Genomic DNA, 20,276 nt, shown 5'->3' with positions numbered 1-20,276 from the left:
AGCACACAGGGAATCTCAGCTAGCTGTAGCTGTGTAGGGCTCATGACACGGGGCGAAGTGGGGCTGATTCTGGTCCCTAGAAGGAAGCAGGCTCTAGGGGTGTATGTAGGGTGCTTAGGGTATGTGGGGTACAGAGGCCCTGAGGGGACCCAGGTACGGTGGGGCAGCAGCGCGTGAGGGGAAGGGATGGGTGGGGCTCAGCCCCCTAGACTGGGGTCCCCCTGGCGGGCTCGAGGGGGCGGGCCCGTCTCTATGGCAGCGCGACGCCCCGCCCCGCAGCCCATATGCGGGCCCCACTCGGAGGCGGTGCGCAGTCCGCGGCCGAGATGGTGCTGCCGCTGCTGCTGGTCGGGCTTCTGCTGCCCGCGGCGCTGGGGGCCGCTCCGGGGATCGGGGCGCTGCGGGAGCTGGACGCCGGCCTGGACCCTGCGGCCCTGAAGGCGGCTCGCTTCGCCCTGGAGAGCTACAGCCGGGCAGCGGAGCAGCGCGGGGGGCCGGCCCGGCTGGGGGCCATCCGGCGGGCGCAGGCCCAGGTGCGGGGCTGGGCTGGGTTGAGCGCGGTGCGTGTATAGGGCCAGGGCTGGGGGTGTCCGGCGACCGGCAGCCTGGCTGGGGTTGGGGAGAACGGACTGGGGGGCCGTGTTTGCAGGCACGGACCGGGCGATATGAGCCAGGCTGGGGAGTGATCTGGTTTGTGCTGCGGTGCAGAAGGGCTGCAAGCTGCATCATATGGACACAGTCTCGGCTGCGTAGGGGGTTTGGACTGGGCAGGGTACGGGGCAGAGGGGCTGGAGGCATGGACTGGGGTGGATGGGATGTGGACCGAGTTATATAGATCTGGGCATGACGATCGGGTGCAGCGCAAAAAGGGTGTGGAGGGACAGGCTGGGACATATGGACTGGAGTATAGTGTACAAGGGCTAGTGGGCTCTGGGCTGGGTTATGTGGACAGTGGTGCGGGGCACAGTGTGTGTTATATGGCTAAAGGTTCTGGCTTGAGTTGTAGACTTGAGGGTCTCTACACATTGCTCATACAGGGCAAAGGGGTATATTGGGGTGCAGCATAGACTGGGATACAGGGCAGAAGGGCTGGGGGGCATGGACTGGGTTACATGGATTTGACAATGACAAAAGGAATAGAGATTGCAGCCTGAAGCCGGGCCTGGTCTGCACTAGAAAATTAGGTCATCTTAACTACGTGGGTCGGGATGTGACAAATCCACATCCTAAGTCTCTGTGTAGCCCGCTGTAGGTTGACAGAAGAATTCTTCCATCAACCTAGCTACCGCTTCTTGGGGAGGTGGATTACCTACGCCGATGGGAGAACCCCATTGGCATAGGTAGTGTCTACCCTGAAGTGCTACAGTGGCACATCTGTACCGCTGTTGTGTTTTAAATGTAGACAGGCCCTGAGGTATATGGATCGTTGGGGTTGGAGCGGATATGCTGGGGTATAGCCTGAGCTATAAGAGGGTATGGTCTGGGGCTAAAGACTAGAATGTACAGTAAAAGCGGTGGTGGTGTCGTTTGAGTTCTATGGACTGAGTGAGGGGTTATAGACAGGTTATGGGGCAAAAGGACTGTGGGAGATGGGGATTGGGTTATATGGACTAGATATAGGCTGTGGACTAGGTTATGTGACCTAGGCCATAAACTGGGTTATGTGGACTGGGACGAATTACTAATCTGTATGATTACTTGTGTGTGTTTCTAAAGGCAGTTACCACCCTGTGCATCTGACTTTCCTTCCTAGTACAATAATGGGAAGGAAACAATTGGAACCTCTGTAGAGAGAGTAACAGATTTGCGAGCAAAAGGTTTATAAAGAATCATCCTGCCCGGATAAATGCGATTATTTCCATAGCTAAACAAATGGACACGCGGAGAATCCTGCTGTAGGTTGGAATGTTACGAAAACACTTGCTGCAGTCACTCACAAACAACATCCTAATTGAAAAAATAATTCAATTTGCCTTGAATCAGAGCGCAGTCACGTGTGCTGGACATTCTCTAAGAGACTAAAGAGATAAACAGGAAGGTGTTGGAGTTGGGGAGGTGCCTAATTAGTACCATAGGGCATGGCTCTATTTAACTTGATGATTCAGGAGAAATAGCACATGAACGAAACTCGCAGAAGATTCTAATAGTGGGAGCAGCTGGAAATACTATTGAGAACAAAAATAATACAAAACACTCATTCATGTTAGAAAAATGAGCTTTTTCATGGAGATCTGCGGCTACTGCGTGAGAGGAAAATTAATCTGAAACCCAGATACTCTAATGGAGGGAGAACTAATCTGATGCATCAGGCAAAGTTTTCAGTTGAGATAGGAAAGTATGAATACCATTGTACAAGGCACTGGCAAGGTGTCATCTTGAATGCCATGTTCCGTTCTGTTGTGGTCACCCGTGTTCAACAAAGATGAATTCAAATTGGCCTGGTACAGAGAAGGGCTCCCAGGCTGATGATCAGGGGAATGGAGAGCTGATTTTATGAGAGGAGACTGAAAGAGCCGGATTAGTTTAGCCTGGCCAGGTGAAGGTTGAGAAGGGATCTGGTTGCTCTGTCTAGGTACAGTGGGGGAGACCCCATGGAGGGAGAAGAGCTATTGAAGCTAAAGGACAATGTTGGCAGAAGAACAAATGGGGATAAATTGGCCAGGAATCAACTGAGGCTGGAAATGAGAAGAAAGTTTGTGCCCATCCTAGGAGGGAGGGTCTGGAATACCTCCCCATAGGAGCAATGCCAGGCAAACAACCCAGCTAATTTGAGGATGGAACTGGATAAGTTTTAGACTGGATTCTATGATGAGCCATTGCCATTAGTGGAGACTGGACTTGATAACCCAGGAGGTCCCTTCCAGGCCTATGTTTCTGTTGACTTAAAAGCTGATAAAAGAAAATACATGTTTCACCCACCCTGTCATGACCCTTTGGAACTACTTGCCTCAGGAAGTCATTGATGTCAAGAACTTAGCAAGATTCAAAAAGGGATTGGCCATTTATATGGATATCAGGAATATTCACAGTTGTCCTACATAATAACAATTTTGGAAGGGATATAAAACCCTGTGCTTCAGGGCTTAAGCTGATCTCTGTTAGAGACCAGAGTGAGAGCTAATGGAGTGGAGGGGAGGTTATCCCATATCTTCATACTGTGGGGTTCTTGTACCTTCCTCTGAAGCATCTGGCACTGGCCACTGTCAGAAACAGGATTTTAACTAGACAGACTTTGGTTCTGATCCTGTTGATTCCTGTGCAAGTTTCTCTTTCAGGATAGTCCTGGGGAGACACCCTCCCACCAACCCCATTCCCTGCAATCTTGCACTTCATTCTAGATCCCTCAGTGCCAGAGGCTTCCTATTCCGGAGAAGAGAGGGCCTAGCATCCTGGGGCTGTGCAGGAAGCTACCTGGCACTAGGTATAATGTATGCTCTGCTTCCCATGGCCCCCTGTGGGTCCTGGAAGCTGAGAGTAGCTCACGTGCAGAGAGCTCCAGCTGCGTCCTCCACTCTGGGGGCTGGGAGCAGAGTCAGTCTACCCTGACTGGCGCCGGAGATGTCTCAAGGAACAGTTTACTTCTATGCCAGGGCTCCTAGGAGCTACACTAATCAAATACTAACTTTAAGATCCCTTTTGCAGTGCCAGAGTGGTGTGACTGAGGAGTCAGACCCACTAGTCTGGATTTGTAACCAGCAGGAATTAATTAATGTAATTAACAATATGTAGCATCTTTCCACTTATGAAGCCCTGTACAAAAGTACGTGATTAACCCTTCCAGATGCTGGTAAATAAGATGATGTAATAATTAATCCACACTCTTCGCACATTACAAATAAACCAGTTATCAGAACTCAAAATATGGCGAAGCATTCTAAGCTAACAGGAGACTCGAGGAAATCCTGTAAGGTATGTCTGCACTGCAGGAGGAGGTCCAACTCCCAGCCTAGGCAAGCTCTGACTGAGCAAGTGTGCCATAAATAGCAGCAAATCTGCAGGGGCACAGGCAGTGGTTTGGGCTCGCTGCCCAAGTCCAATCCTGTTATACTAATAATTGGAGATATATCTATCTCCTAGAACTGGAAGGGACCTTGAAAGGTCATCAAGTCCAGCCCCTGCCTTCCCTAGCAGGACCAATTTTTGCCCCAGATCCCTAAGTGGCTCCCTCAAGGATTGAGCTCACAACCCTGGGTTTAGCAGGCCAATGCTCAAACCACTGAGCTATCTTTCTGTTGGAGATTTTAGGTATGTACTCAAGTGGTGGCTTGGACTAGCCACTTGGGTATGCTCCTAGGATCTCAGATGAGATTGCACTCTGGTGACTAGCCATTTTTAGCATGCTAGGGCATGTACACCTACCCCAACTGGGAATTACAGCTCCCAGCTGCAGCGTAGACACACCCTTAGAGATAACTTGCTAATGGACCTTCATGTTCCCCTGTTAGTCACAGCTAGGCCAGCACAGGACTGTCTTCTGGAGATAACCCAGTTATCGTCTTTACATCCCTAGTGTTGGTACATTCCATTTTACTTATGGCTCTGCGTTACTGGTTGGAACAATGAGGAATAGACCAGGCAGTTTCACTCTTGTTTCTCGTCTATTTTGCTTTTCAAGTTTGGCTAGCATATTGGAGGCCTGTCTAAAAGTTATGTTCCAATTCAACCACACATTATTGGGCTGGATGCAGGAATCGCTGAGTGAAATTCTTTGTCCTGTGTCAGGCTCCTGCCTGATCATAGTGGTCCCTTCCTGGCTTAAAATCTTCAAATTTAGCACAGATCTAACCTCAAACTTCAGACCAGTGCTGGGAGATCTTTAGTTTTATAAAGAACTGCTTCTGGCAGATTACTTTCTGATTGCATGTTACCTCTGTATGTAGCATCGATGAGACCAGTACAGGAGTAATTTGTCCAATTGGGGGGGCCACATTTTAGAAAGAAAGTTGAAAAATTGGAGACGGTGCAGAGAAGAGGGCTGGGAAAAAATGCCTGACAGTGAGAAACTTAAGGAGTGCTGCCTGTTTAGCTTCTCAGAATGATCAAAAGGTGACTTGATCCTGGTGTGAAAGTACCTTCACAGGGAGAAAATCCTAGGTACTAAAGAGCTCTTTAGTGGAGAAAGGAAGAGCAAGAACCAGTGGCTGAAGTAAAACCAGACACATTGCCATTAAAATTTTTTACCAGTTAGGGATTAACCATCGGAACAAACTCTCAAGGGAAGTGATGGGTTCCCCATCTCTTGATGACTGTGAGTCTAGACCTGGCTGCCTTTCTGGAAGGTGTTTTAGCCAAACACAAGTTGTGGGGCTTAACACAGGGGTGATATTCTCTGACTTGTGTTATACGGGAGGTCAGAGTAGATGATCTAATGGACATGCTTTAAAAGTGCTTTATATTGGCCTGTATAATAAATAAGCTATGAAATCTGAATCCAAATTTGTCCCAACAAGGTCCCTGTAGCATTCTTTGCTGTAGAGATGAGCCAGAACTTGGCTGTAATGAATATAGAGGGGAATCTTTATCAAGGCTGTAGGACACAGGCAAACACTGGTGTTCTGTCTTCACCAGTTCCCCATTTATTGTCACTGAATGCTAAGTTCTAGGCTGGGGTCTTCAGTAATGGAGCAGACGGTGCCATGCTGTGCCTACCCGAGACTTGTGCTCTCTCCGCAGGTGGTGAATGGGATCAAGTACTATCTGGATGTGACCCTGCTGAAGTCACCGTGCAGCCAGCATGGATTCACAAACCAGGATGCTGCCATCTGTGAAAATTCAGTGGAACCAGAGCAAATAGTAAGGGCCACATGCTGGGTTGTAGTTTTGTTTCGGATCTGTCACAGATCCACCTGCTTGGTGCAACACCCCCAGCTTTGTTACAGTCTCTTGGAGGAACCCCCTCAGTGCACCAGATCCCCAACGGGGGTCTCACTGCTGGGGTTCCAGCACTCAGAGTCCAGCTGAGAGAGACTCCTGGTAGAGACTTGTTAATGTACCTAGCCCAGCCTTTGCAGTGACACTCAAACAGTGTTGTCAAAACAGTCGCGTTTTTTAGTAAGTTGGAACACCGCATAGGCTGTCTTTAGGTGAGCACAGAGAAATGAAGGTCAAAGCCTAGTCCCAGTCCATTCTGGCCCGCGCAGAGCCCAGCAAGCTGTAGCAAACTCCAGGTTCAGGCTGTGTCTCTCTCTTTCTCTGTCTGATGACCTTGATCAACTCCAAGGTGAGAGCCCAGACTCCATCCAGCAGCCAGTTCCTATCCCCGCACCTTCCAAGTCCTTTGTTCTGGAGCTGGGGGATCTTGCTCAGCTTCTCTGCTGAGAGGTGGGGAAACCGTCTCCCTCTGGGTCATTAGTTGTTAGGTGTCAAGTGTCCTGGTGACTGGATTTGCTACTGGCTTCTCGGATTCTCCATTGATACGGGGTCACCTTCGGCCAGTCCTTTTTAACGACCCATTCAGGCTCAGACAGATAGTCCTTTTTCCCCCCACTGGGCAGCCATACAAAATGTAGAGGAAACAGAGGCACACATAGGGGTCATAAAAATATTACAGAAAAATCCTGTTTCATCACAGGGTCCACATAATCAGATCCTCCCACTCTTAATAGGTCAATTAAACTGGTGTGACTCTAGTGTCACATCACCGACCTCCATGGGATTAGGGCCAGATTCTGCTCTCTGTGCACCAGGATAAGTGTGGATTCATCTCACTGATTTGAATGAGATGGTTCTGGATTTACACTGCTATCACAGAGAGCAGATTCTGGGCACAGGTATTATGAATCACTACTTTTCTCCTTCCCCCAGTAACTCCAGGAGTTCTGAAATCGGGGACAGCTGGCTGAGGGCCACGTCTCCAACTGAGTAGGAGCCCAAAGAATACACTTAATTTGCATTAAATGGAACAGGTATGAAGGTATGGCCGAGGGTACTGCAGCTCCCAGCATATCTTGCTTCATCTTGGTTCAGGTGGAGGCCACTTATTGTTGAGCATGGCATCCTGGGATCTGTAGTTTCCAGGCTCTGCTTTAAGAGAGGTTAGGATCCCAGTGAGTGGACACAGAGGGAGGTCTCATCTGGGATGCAGTAAGATGTGGAGTGTTGTTTGGGGATTGGACTTTTCTGATTCCTGATTAGGATTCTAGAAGGGGATGTTGTTCCCAAAGCGTGATAGGGGGAGAACTCTGTGGACAACCCCTCCCCACCCACCCTGTCCTGTGCACACACCAGGCAAACACATTCCTTAGGGTCAGAGTAGGAGAATTGGACAAACTATGGGGACTTCATAGCAGCGGCAGGATAGAGCTGGGATCTACCTATTTCAGAAGCAGCATCACTACCACTTGAGCTCCAGGAGAATTGCTCCTGGGTGTTTACAGTACGGGGGCTAAGACACACAGCTGATTGTCTTCTCCTGGTTTAAATCAGAAGCAAGAGCACATGCGTATGTACACACACACCAGTGGAAGTTTCTTGAAGTATTAAAATGGGGAATCACAAGCAGGCAGGGGAGCTGGGGCTCTGGGAGGTGGCTCTGAAACTAAACAGGGACGTTACTAACACAGAATCCAGGAGTCTGGTCACATTGTAAGCGACCCGCTGGTCTGTATTTATCCTGTGTCGGACTCTCCAGTCATTGTCCCATGAGCCAGGCCTCTGTCTGCTGAATCGTCTCATTCGTTATCTTGTGATCTGGCATTAGCCCAAACACACTGTAACTAGGGGATCTTTTTATAGCTTTCGTTAGTGGAGGATCAGCTGAGTAACTTGGGTTCAGCCTTGTTGGCTGGAAGGAGAGGGCTGTGGAGCGAGAAGTGATTCTGCTCTTCTCTGGCCTCTTTCAGCTGAGGGTCCCAGAGCATTTTACAAATAAGCTCAGGCACATGCACCCAATCCAGGAGTTAGAGAAACACCGGCCCCATTTTACAGAGTACAGCTGAGAGGCTTCCCCAGCATCACATGTTAAGAGCAGAAGTAAGAATAGAACCCAGGAGTCCTGACTCTCCCGGCCCTTCTGTTCTAACCCAGCAGACCCCACTGTCCTCTCAGAGCCAGGAGCTGAACCCACCACCACGATCACCACGCCCTGCCAATCCTGCTGCCTCCAGGCAGGTTTCTGTAAGGTTCATTTCTGAAATTCTGACGCAAGGCCTGTTTTTCTCTCTCTCTCCTGGAAGTCTTGTCACTTTGAGGTCTGGAGTCAGCCATGGATGGACAGACAGAAGCTGGTGAAGCAGGAGTGTCGTCCAGCTGGTATGGCGGGTCTGTGTGGGTGTCATCCCTTTAAAGGATCCTGACTAGAATGTAAACAAAAGCATTAAGACTGGAATCAAAGCCACATCCCTCCACCACCTGCACACTTACCGTGTATTTCCTGGGTGGAAGGAACTAGTTATGGAAGCTTTAATCCACTTCTGGCCATTAAAGAGTCATTTGGCACTTTCCCAAATAGCTGTCTGTTAATCCAATCTCCTGGCCAGACTCCAGCTTGGCTGCTTCCACTCTGTTGACCTAAATTCCCCCCTTGTGGATTCCTCTGGCTTTCCGGTCCTTCCCTCCCCACCTGCTATGTAGCATTGCTGTGCACTGTTGCAGAGCTGCCTTGAGTGATCCCAGAAGTGGCAGCATGTCAGCGATACCTGCAGTGGTGAGACCACTCCTGGGATGCTGCATCCAGATGGGCAGAGGCACTGTGAAAAAGATGGTGGCAGCTTTGGAAAGGGTTCAGAGAAGATCTACAATATTCATCTGTTCTAAGGAACCACTGTGCTCATCTAGTCCAACCTCCTGCAGAACACAGGCCATAGGCTGGCCCTGAACTAATTCCTGGCTGAACTAGAGCAGAGCTCTTAGAAAAACACCTCATCTTGATTTAAACATTCCCAGTGGTGGAGAATCTACCCCAGCCCTTGATCTGTTGTTCTGATGGTTAATTCCCTTCACGGGTAAAAATGTGATTCCTGCTTCCAGTCTGAATTTGTCCAGCTTCAGCTTCTGGCGTGACTGATTCCAGTTCTGGAAAACCTGCCTGGAGTGAGAGACTAAGGCCTGCTGTAGACTCCTGTTTTGTCCTGGTATAGCTATGCCAGTTAGTGGTTCTATATAACATAGACAGTGTTTCACTGACAAAGTGATATCCACCCAGCTCTAGTGTGGATGCAGTTGCCTGGGGTTAAGGTGCCTTTACCAGAATAGCTTATTCCCCTTCCTATACAGGTATAGCTGCACTGGCATAAGCGTATCTATCCTAGTATAACTGCATGCACACAGAGGGGGTTGTACCACATTAACTAGGCTGGTATAGTTAAAGCAATACAATTTTTGTGCATAGACTGAGCTCCTTAGAAATGAGGATGTGAGTTCAATCATAGAATGTCAGAGTTGAAAGGGGCCTCAGGAGGTCATCCAGTCCAACCCCCTGCTCAAAGCAGGACCAATCCCTAGACAGATTTTTGCCCTAAATGGCCCCCTTAAGGATTGAACTCACAACCCTGGGTTTAGCAGGCCAATGCTCAAACCACTGAGCTATCCCTCCCCCTCACTGAAGCACATAGAGAGGAAGAGACTTCTCAGAGGTTACCCCACAGGCCAGCAGCAGAGCAGGGAATAGAACCCAGATCTTCAGAGGCCTCAGGGTTGGTCTGCACCACAAGGCATAGCTACACCTCTGCAGCTGAACCACCATAGTGCAGCGTTGAACTCAGGCTGTAAGCATGTCCCCAGGGAGGAGAGTTTGGAGAGCAGAAGGCTCATCAGTTCAGCAGAGAGAGGCAGATTGAGACCCAAAGGCTGAGAACTGAAGTCGGACAGTTCAGGCTAGCAATGAGGTAACCCTTTTAACAGGGAGGGGTTTAACTATTGGAACAGCTGTCCAAGTGATGAAGAATCCAGCTTGTCCCTGTGAGTTTTTAGGGATTGGAGGCATCTCTAAATCTATGCCCTAGCTCAGCCACCAGATATGGGCTGCAGGCAGGAAGGGCCGTGGGAGGTTCTCTGGCCTAGGCTATGCAGGAGGTCAGAGTGGATGACCACAATGGTTCCATCTGACCTTCCAGTCTGGGAATCTAGAAGAGTGAATGTGTCCTCCAACAGGATAAGGGACCTGCTGCTGGCCAAGGGAGATCTCCTTTAGCACAAGCAGTAGAGGCTGTTGGGCGTGAGGAAGATGGGCAGTGGCCCTCCTTCTCCCGAGGCGTATGAGATCTATACAGTAACTGCATTGGGGCTAACTTCAGTGCTCTCTGCTGTCTCCTCTTATGTTTAGAGCCGTCAGAGAAGGTCCAAAGTGTGGCACTCCTGGAGCCAGAGGAGCCGGCTCATGCCAAGACACCAGAAGAGCCAGTTCGCTTAGAGGCCCTTTCCCAGGTGGGTGGCTGGCTGCCTCGCTCCTCTTCCTCTCTAGCCCAGTTTGTCCTGTCCCTCAACGAGCCCAAGTCTCCCTTCTAGCGATGGTAACTAGTGGCTCTATCCCAGCGGGGAGAGTGTGTGGGGCTGGAACTAGGACACATGAGGCCGCTTGCTCCCAAGTAGGGTAGGGGGACGTGTCCTGGATTAGGGGAATCTGTCATCTGGGGCAGTGGTGCTTCTCTGGGTTGCATTTCTCCAGTCCCCTTCTGTGATATGCTGCTTCATACCTTCCCCCATGCCACTGCCCTGGCCTCTGGCTCTGCCCCCTTGCCACTCTGCCCCTGTGCTGTGCCTCAGTGTGGCACCTCCTCTGGTCACCAGCCCTACCGCCGACCTCCTGCAATGCTCCAGAGACAGGCCTACTGCAGGAGGAGGCTGAGAATGGGTCTATAGCACCCCCTGCAGCCAGGCACTCGCCTTGCCTTGGCAGATGGCACATCTTCCAGCACGTCACTGAATTAGCGCCTCCAGCCTTCCAGGTCTCTAAGCCCTTGCCTCTTTGTCCCTAGAATGCATCCGTCCAGCTGATCTCGCTGTTCAAAGACTTCCTGACCACCTACAAGAAGAGCTACAAGGATGAAAGAGGTGAGCCCCAGGTGCTGGCACATCTCTTGAGCCCCCTATCCCACCACCTTTCCAGAATCCTGCGAGCCAGCTCCTGTCACCCTTTCAGCTCTTCCCACCTAAGAATCCTGTGCACTGGCTCCTGCAACATTTCAGGGAGCCCCCCCCCACAATCTTGGACACACTCCCTGTCTCACAGTGACTCGGACTCCCTGGGTCTGTTTCCCTGTTTAGAAACTGAGAGGCGTTTGCAGATCTTCGCGGAGAACCTGGAAAAGGCTCGGACGATCCAGGAGCTGGACCAGGGCACAGCTGAGTATGGAGTCACCAAGTTCAGCGACCTGACGGGTGAGAGGGGCAATGGCTTTGGGCTTAGTGTGCCCATGGAGCCCTGGCAGCACACCCTACAGGGAAGGACTAGGAGCTCCCCGCTCTCTACACGTGGGGCCAGGGCTGGAGTATCCGGGAGCTCTCCCCACAGCTAGTGCTCCTGCCCCACTCTCTGCAGCGCCCCCTGCCAGGGGAGATCATAGGCAAGTACCCTGTGTCTCCTGAGTCCTGGGCTTTTCTCCAGTATGTGCTTTCTGTCTCTTTTCAGAGGAGGAATTTCGCTCCCTGTACCTGAATCCGCTGCTGGCTAAACTCCCGGCCCGGCCCATGAAACCGGCTGTCATCCCCCACGACCCGCCTCCTGCCGAGTGGGACTGGCGGGAGCATGGAGCTGTCACTGACGTCAAGGACCAGGTGGGTTTCCATGGCTTCGTTAACCCACCTCCCCTGACAGCAGCTGCTGCAGAACTTAGGCCAATGTAACCTGCTGTGGCACTCTGTCTCCCACTAGTGGCTAGACCAGGTATAGCGGCTGAGGCTGCTAATCCCTTTGAGCTAGTGTACCTGATTTAGCACAAGCTGTAGTCTCAGGGAGGAAGATCCAGAGGTTGCAGGTTTGATCCCTGCATGCAGCCCTTCAAAGGATGTCATGCCACCAGTGCTAATATAGCTGTCGCTGTCTCATCTCAAAGAGCACAGGCAGCACCCTTGGCAGCGAGAGGCCAGGACTGGAGTAGCTAGGAGTTTCCCTGCAGCCAGCATTCCCGCACCATTTCCTGATGGGGTTTGGGAGGGTCTTAGGGCTTGGGACACTGACGTGTCACTCGTGGGCCATCATCTGTCTGGCCTTGTGTTTCCAGGGTATGTGTGGCTCCTGCTGGGCTTTCTCTGTCACTGGCAACGTGGAAGGACAGTGGTTCCTGCGCCGGGGATCTCTTGTCTCACTGTCGGAGCAGGGTATGTGGCTAGCACTTGTGGTGTAGAAGCCAGGGCTGGGCTGGGACAGGTATAAGGGGGATCCCTGTGGCTCTCCCAGCCTGCACTGCCCAGTCTTGCCTCATAGGGAGCTCCCTGAGCTGTTTAGCCAGGAGAGGGAGTGCATGGCATGCCTGGTGCCCCAGAGAGCCTGACCGATTCCCAGGCTCTCTGGACCTAGCTGGTTTCCCTGAGATGGTGGCTCTTCGGAAATCCCTGTTAAGAGTCAATCTCTGCACCTGAGTGAAGAACCCAAACTTGCTTTGAGGGGAAGGGGGGTTGGTTGCTGGGTTCCCCCTCCTACTCCTTATTGGGGGTGGATGTCAGGAGGTGGGAGCTAATCCCCCTTCAGTGCCCTGATCTCCCCAGAGGTGTTTGCAGCTTCCACTCTGATTTCAGCACTGTCAGCAAACCTGACCAGGCCTGGGTTGGTGGTAGAGCCAAGCAGCCCCAGTCAAGAGTGGGGGACCCTGTCGTGTTGAGCTCTACACAAGGCCCTGACTGAGGTCGCCCCATGCCCCTGGCGCTGTACAGACACGCAGTGACACTGTCCCTGCCCTGCAGAGCTTCCATTCTAACTAGTCCAGGGTGGGGGAGAAAATGTGCACAGAGGGGGAAAGGAGCTTGCCCCAGGTCAGTGACAGGATTGGGAATAGAACCCAGATGTCCTAGTCCAGTGTCCCATGCTACCTGCTGAACACCTGTGGTGGCGAGAGTTGTGGAGCAGCCAACAGGGTGAGGACAGCTTTGAGGCCGGCAAAGCTTTGAGAGACCCTAACGGAGCCTCGGGAGTGGCTCCAGCTGGCCACCAGCATACCAGCTTGGAGGCTGTTCCCTGGGGGGATGGGACCCTGAGAGCCTCCGGTCAGTAAGAGCCAGTCTCTCTCCCTGCAGAGCTGGTGGACTGCGATGGACTGGACCATGCCTGCGGAGGGGGGCTGCCTTCCAATGCATATGAGGCCATTGAGCAGCTAGGTGAGCTCAGGCCCATCCAGGCCCAACGCAGGGAGGTCAAGGCCTCACCCTTACTTAGGGTGACCAGATAGCAAGTGTGGAAAATCAGGACGGGGGGGGGGTGAGGGTAATAGGAGACTGTATAAGAAAAAGCCCCAAATATCAGGACTGTCCTTATAAAATTGGGACATCTGGTCACCCTACCCTGACTGGGGCAAGCAGGTGAAGCTCAGGGGTTAGGCAGTTAAGGAAGATCAGCAGCTGTTGCTAGCTGAGGTAAAATAGAATAGCAGGGGGCTGTGGGTCGGAATTGAGGGGCACTGGCAGGGCTGTATGCAGGGGAAACCCAGGGCTGGGGTAGCAGGGGGCTGCGGGTCGGGATTGGGGTCAGTGGCTGAGCTGTGGGTGGAAATGAGGGGAGCCCAGAGCTGGGGTAACGGGGCTGTGAGTCGGGATTGGGGTCAGTGGCTGAGCTGTGGGTTGGGGTGATGGGGAGCCCAGGGCTGGGGTAACGGGGCTGCAAGTCGGGATTGGGGTCAGTGGCTGAGCTGTGGGTGGGGGTGATGGGGAGCCCAGGGCTGGGGTAGCAGGGGGCTGCGGGATGAGATTGAGGGGCATCACAGAGCTTTTCCAAATCCCTGTAGTCTTGTACAAGCCCCAGGCGAGTTCCCTGCAGCAGGATCTGTCTCTTAGCCCCTGGCATTATTAACCCTTCCTTCCTGGGGATCGCTCCTTCCAGGCGGCCTGGAGACAGAGGGTGATTATAGCTACGAGGGCCACAAGCAGCGCTGCAGCTTCTCCACCACCAAGGTGGCTGTCTACATCAACAGCTCTGTGGAGATCTCCCGGGATGAGACCGGTGAGTCCAGGCTCCTCCTCCTGCCTCTGCCCTGCCTCCTCCTAACTCCAATCACTGGGGCCTGGTATGGGAAGGGAAGGAGACTCACAGCTGCCTGTGGAAAAGACCTGCCCTTCCACACAGCTGTGTGTGTTAGGATAGATTGGGACCCCGTGTTGTGCCAGGCACTGCCCAGAGCTCCCAGCCGAGATCTTCCCCCGTGTCATGCCAGGCGCTGCACAGACAGTCCCTGCCCTAGAGAGGTGGGAGGGGAAAGGCAGACACAGAGCGGGGAGGGGCCTTGCCCAGGGTCACGCAGCCTGTTGTGGGTACAGGCCAGGTCTCCTGAGTCCTAGTCCAGTGCCCTTTCCACTAGACCATGCTGCTCCCCCGTACCTGTCACGGGCAGCGCAGCCACCACCCAGCCTCTGCTAGCTGAGCTGCGTGTTCCAGAGCCCCAGAGAGTCCTGGCTGCAGGGAGCACAGGGAACCTCATGAGCCATGTGAGGCCGAGACCCCTTGGAGGCTGCTGATGCCTGGCAGGTCGGGCCTTTCTGCCACCTGCCCAGCCAGCTCTGCAATAGACCCAGCACCCTCCCCTGCCACAGCCCAAACTCATCCATCCTGTCTGTTCCAGAGATCGCGGCGTGGCTGGCGAAGAACGGCCCCATCTCCATCGCACTCAATGCTTTCGCCATGCAGGTGAGCAGTCGCTTCGGGGCAGAGCCACCTGCTCCCACATCCTTGTAGACTGGGTGGGATTCCAGTGGAGTTCAGACTCGCTGGGTCGTTACAGCCTGGTGCGGCTGGGTGGGGATGCAGCGTGTGCCTCAGATAAAGAGCTGTGCGAAGGCCCTGAGGCTGCTGAGATGTCCAACCCTGGCCCTGGGGCTCTCAGAATGAGAGTTTAAAACCTGGGACCTGAGTTCTAGCCGAAGCCAGGTGGTATTGGATCCAGTGGGATGCCAGAGAGTGGCTGCTGCTCAGATTCATCAGGGGGCCTCTCCCTTTGCAGACAATGCTGCCCCAGTATCTGGACTTGGCACTTGGTGGTGCTGTGATGCAGGGCAGGGGCTCAGTAAGGGGAACTCCCCATCCTAGAGGTGGTCAGCACCGGGCAAGGGATCCCTGTATAAACAGTCCTGTGCTCCACCCTAGGGGCAGCTGCATCTCGGTGGCATTGTAGGGATCTGTGCAGTTAGCTGGCTAATGTTATGTTCCTCATCTCCCTTCCCTTCAGTTCTACAGGAGGGGGGTCTCCCACCCCTTCAGGCTCCTTTGCAACCCCTGGATGATTGATCACGCCGTGCTGCTGGTGGGGTATGGGACACGTAAGTGATGCTAGTCTGGAATCCACAGGAGGGCCCCCCACCCCTCAGGGATATCGATTCCCTAGGCTCCCTTAGACCTAATGAGACACCTTGGGCACCATCCTGTTTCCCTCCAGGACTGGCCTTGCTGACCCTTCCTCCATTCTGTCCAGCCTAGAGGAGGTAGTTCTCATTGCCACCAGCATGTGTCACTGTTGAGCCAAGTCCCTGCTGCTCCCAGTTCTCTCTCATGGATTTGTAGTGACCAGGGGCACAGAGAGGGGAGGTGGCTAGCTCAAAGGCATAGTGAGTCTGGCAGAATCAGAGAGAAACCCAGGTGTCCTGGCTCCCAGCTCTGCTCTAGCCACTAGACCCTACTCCCCTCCCAGAGGTGGGGATAGAACCCAGGAGTCTGGGTACTGCTATGACCAGGTTCTATAATCTACAGAATCCCTCTTGCTGACAGCAGGGGCTCAGGCAGTGCTGGCTAATGATGCAACACCCCCAGCAGCCTGGGTTCTGCCCCAGCCATGTATCAGGAACTGTCCAGCCCCCTCCCCTCAAGCTTAACCTTCATGATGGCCCTTTCTACCTTCCAGGTGACCGCACCCCCTTCTGGGCCATCAAAAACAGCTGGGGCAAGAACTGGGGCGAGCAGGTAAGTCCAGTGAGGAGCAGCTGGTGCCCAGGGATAGAGACTGCTCTGGCCACCTGGATTTGTTCCTCTTCTCCCAATCCTTCTCCCCTGCTGTGGCTGCCTGGCTTCCCTGTCCTTCCCCCAGCCCCATCTCCAGGGAGGGGAGGCCAGGCATCCTCCTAGCAGCAGCTCAAGCTGGCCTCCCTCTGTTTTCTCCCACGTTTCCAGACTGGCCTAGTTCCCCAGTATCATCCTTGGCAGCAGAGAGCCAGGGCGGGCAGCAGTGGGTAGAAAAGGGGGTCTTCCATGAGGGCTGCTGGACACAGAGACCAGCTCCTGTGGTTCTCCTGGGATTCCCAGCCTGCACCTCCCAGTCTTGCCACAAGGAGGTGCCCAAAGCTAAGCAGCAATGAGCGGGTGCTGGGGAAATTAGGCCTGGAGTAGTGGCTTGCTGGCTGATGGAAACCCACCGACCCCTCTTTTTTTGCATTTCCAGGGCTACTACTACCTGTACCGGGGCAGCAGAGCCTGCGGGATGAACACCATGTGCAGCTCAGCTGTGGTGGACTAGACACTGCAGGACTTCCCCCGCCCCACCTCCCTGTGAATCCCCTCCTCTGTGTCTTGCTACACTGCCCACAGTCACTGCCCTGGCCCCCAACTTCCTAGAGCATGGGAGATGGACTTGAGAAGGGGGAAGGGCCCTGGCTAAGCTGGGGGAGATGCCACAGTGTGGAAATGCAAAGGGGGTGGGGGAGAGACTTAACTTGGGGCTCGCTGATCAGCAGGATGGGGGAGGCTGGGCCCTGCCAGCAGGGGGTACTCATGCATGCATCTTGAGCCCAGCATGGAGCCCAGGTCTGCCCCCTGTCCTGGAGAATGCCACCCAGCAAGAGCTGGGCTAGGATTTCCACTGCAGAATTTGTCCTTATGGGCCATCTCCCAGGGCTGCATCTTTGCAAGCTTTCCCACTGCTGAGGCTCTTGGCTTTTCCCTCCCCTCCCAGCTGAGGTCAGTGGGACAGACTTTGTGGGGTGAAAGGCCACCTAGAATGGGATGCTGGCGGCACTGGAGCTGCTGCCTAATCTATGCTCCAGTCCCTTGGGCCTCCTCCAGCCATAGGTCTGTGCAATATCCTGGAACGAGGTGCCGCTCATCTTGTGTTCCTCCCCCTGCCCTGCTGAGCTAGAACCAAAGGTCCTGGCTCGCAGCACCAGGGTTGCTTTTCAACCCATGCTCCTAAGGCAGCTCGCTCTCTCCTGGTAGAGAAATGATCCCACCCCCCAGGGTTTACTTTCGTTGGTGGATTCAACACAGTCCCTGCCAGCTGTGCCTGTTCCCATCAGACTGGGGTGGGAGGGAGGGCACTTCACTAATTTCCATCCCTGGCCCTAATTGCTGGAGCTGCTGCTTCTTTCTGGAACAGGGGCTGGGCCTGCTGGTTTCCATTTTTCTAGCCTGCCTGGCTGAGTCTATTACAGGGAATCACTAATGATTAGCCTAAAGATGGGGCATTAAGCCCATGAAACTGACCAGTCTCTAGATTCTGCACCTCTCCCTCCAAAAACCATTTTTGCTCCCATCTCATGTCTTGGGGCAAGGGTTTCAAAAGCTTCACTTTTGGGGGCGGGACCTTGGAGGAGCCTGGATTTACAAAGGACAGGCCCTTGGGTCACACCCCTGCCCGGCTGTGGCTTTTGGAAAACAGGAATTGCGGTGCCTCCGATTCTCCTGGCTCTCAGGGAAACATAGGCTGCTTTGAAGGATCGGACACTAGACTGCAGGATACAGCCAGGTTCGGTCCTAAACCAAGTGGTGCCTCTGGCGAGGAGCGGCTTCGGTGCACCCCCTCCATTTGTTAAACTTTTGAAGACTTTACAGCACCCCAAGCCCGGCATCCCAGGCGATTTTCCACCCCTAAATCCAGCCCTGGGTACAGCCAGCTACTGTTTAGCTGGGACTTCCTCCCCTGGCTCTCCATGGGCTCTCCTTTCACTGCCAGGTGGGCAGTCCTCCCTGTGGGCTCCCCTTACAGGGCAGAGCGGAACAAAAGCTCCCTTATATTCCAGAGCTCAGCCCTGGCACCAGCTCGCATGTGGGCAGGGCTGGCCAGCCCGGGAAGCTCTCTGGGAGGCAGCAGTTCTTTGGGAGGGTGGGGGAATGCCGCTTGGAGCACTGCATGCTGGGAGTTGTAGTCCACCCATGTCACACATGAGCATTAATATCCTCTCTGGAGCTGGTCAGAAAATATTTGCAAGAACACAAAAACAAAAAATTGATTCTGTCAAGCTGGGCTCCGTGGTCAGACTACATCTGCCATGATGCATTATAGTTTCCCTTCTTGGTGGCTAGTCCCAGTGCCTCATGGGAGTTGTAGTTTAAGTGCTTCTTGTGCTCATTCTCCTCTGTAGGCTGGGATCCTTACTCAGACTAACTTCCCGTGGTACACTGTGCTCTCCCTTTTGGTGGAGGCAAAGGTGGTGTATCATGGGAGATGTAGTGGGGGAGCACCATCCATATAGGAGAACAGGGGCATGAGTCAACGGAACTACACTCCACTGTGGCATTGTGGTACCCTGTGGGAACTGAAATATTTAATTGCCAAACTATTTTGATTGCCAGGTATTTAGGTTTATTTTGACACAGAAAAAAAATAAGATTTTTTTCCACCAAAACCAGATAGTTTTCACAGAATATTCCTATAGGTGAAAACATAATTTCCTGCAGGAAAAGCAGGTGGGTCAGACCATTTTTGCCCAGCCTATATGTTGCCTCCACTGCAGCCATGTCACTTCCCATGCAGGGGGTGGGCAGGTGCAGTCTACACTTGACCTCCTGGCTTCTGCTTCCAGCTCTGCTGCTCCCATGCTGTGTGATCTATGGGCAAGTCCCTTCTCCTTAGCTGTACAGCAAACGGGCTATTCCCCCCGTCCACAGCAAATGGGCTCTACCCCTCCCCCACAGTGAGGTGCAAATTCATATAGGAAGCCCTTTGCTCAGGCAAAGTGTTATTGTCAGAGTAGGTAATCAAGTTGGGGAGGATGTGGGAGAAGCCCTGTGGCTCCCTATATCTCCTGCCCCCCCCCTTCCCCCAAGCACTAGTGTAAGTCCACGGTAGGAGATGTTTGAGTAGGCCTAGCTGTGATCTCGCTGCTAAAACCATTCCATTCCATTCAATTCTTTACCTTTTGCAAAGCCGCACGTAGCACAGGTTGGGGGCTGTGAACTAACGCTGCTAGAGGCTCGCTGCAGTATTTCCCCTCGCGGGGCAAATTGGTCAAACGCACTTTGAAAGTGGATTTGCACAAGGCAAGGGGGCAATAGCCGTTTGTGATTCTGCTTTACGCCTGCCCAGGAAGGATCTAGTCCTTCCAGTGTGTTACTGAGTGACTGGGGTTTTAGTGCCATATGGTACCTCAGCACCAGCCCAGATCTCTCCTAAGCAATAAAGAAAAGCCTGCTGGTGGTTGGGTTTTTTCCTTTCCGCTCTGGAAACTCAGGACTGAATTAGCTGATCCGGGTTCCTGGTCAAGGACTGAAATGGCACAGAAAGAGGGCTGGAGCTCTGATCCTGTGTGGGACTGAACCTCTGCTTAAAAGAACAGGGACTAGACTACAGCAGGGAAGCTGTATGTACCGGTAGGAGGAAAGTTCAGCACGCCATGGCCTACCTCCCCGCCATGGGAGGAGCAATGGGCTAAGGTTTGTTAAGCACTTTGCTTTTGGAGGATGCTATTACAAGCGGAGGAGTGGGATGGGGTGAGGTTTTTTGGGGGCAAAGCTGGATTTTCCCCTTTGTCATTTGCATGGAGGAAAATTCCGCAGTTTCTTGTAACAGAAAAATGTGAAGGGCTGGTCTGTGGGAGGGAGGGCATGCTGGGCTTGCCACAGAGCAGTTGTAGCAGGAGCTCAGAGCGATGCTGTAGGGTTTGCTGTTCCTTGATTTGTTCTACACTAATAATAAATGATGAATCTGGTACCTGAGCTGCATTTTCTGTCTGGGGCCGGAGACGCCCCTCCCCTCCCCCCAACAAAGGGGTGCTGCTTTGCAGCTTTAAAGTGGGCTTTCTGTGGGTGAGGAGGAAGTGAAGTGAAATTGAGGGCACTTCCCTCCAATAGACTCCTCAGCTATGGTCCCCTCGTTGGTTCCAAGATCTGGTTCTCTGCTTGCTTTGATAGAGTCATAGACTGTGAGGCCAGCAGGGCCCACTGTGATCACCCAGGCTGACCTCTTGCGTCACAGGCCCTAGGACTGCCCTGAAGT

General features: G+C 53.1%; 1 protein-coding gene across 1 annotated transcript; it reads left to right on the top strand.

The window, feature by feature from the left end:
* The first annotated feature begins 326 nt into the window (after window positions 1-326).
* LOC127054348 (cathepsin F-like) lies at window positions 327-19,991 on the top strand. The gene is made up of 14 exons (XM_050960424.1): window positions 327-533; window positions 5,674-5,793; window positions 8,175-8,250; window positions 10,262-10,362; window positions 10,914-10,989; window positions 11,203-11,316; window positions 11,567-11,712; window positions 12,159-12,255; window positions 13,168-13,248; window positions 13,967-14,086; window positions 14,703-14,767; window positions 15,306-15,396; window positions 15,975-16,033; window positions 16,509-19,991. Exons 1-14 carry the CDS (start codon window positions 327-329, stop codon window positions 16,581-16,583), a joined length of 1,428 nt encoding a protein of 475 aa, XP_050816381.1. The 3' UTR covers window positions 16,584-19,991.
* The last annotated feature ends 285 nt before the right edge of the window (window positions 19,992-20,276 follow it).

Source organism: Gopherus flavomarginatus, chromosome 6 (genome assembly GCF_025201925.1).
Source record: "Gopherus flavomarginatus isolate rGopFla2 chromosome 6, rGopFla2.mat.asm, whole genome shotgun sequence".
In the NCBI taxonomy this organism is placed as follows: domain Eukaryota; kingdom Metazoa; phylum Chordata; order Testudines; family Testudinidae; genus Gopherus; species Gopherus flavomarginatus.
This window is presented reverse-complemented; position numbering and strand designations above follow the sequence as displayed.

Excerpts from the sequence above, each read along its gene's own strand:
- LOC127054348 (XM_050960424.1), top strand. The coding sequence starts at position 327 with ATGGTGCTGCCGCTGCTGCTGGTCGGGCTTCTGCTGCCCGCGGCGCTG. Across the intron at positions 12,256-13,167 it reads TGTCTCACTGTCGGAGCAGG|AGCTGGTGGACTGCGATGGA; the intron begins GTATGTGGCTAG and ends CTCTCCCTGCAG. Across the intron at positions 14,087-14,702 it reads GATCTCCCGGGATGAGACCG|AGATCGCGGCGTGGCTGGCG; the intron begins GTGAGTCCAGGC and ends TGTCTGTTCCAG.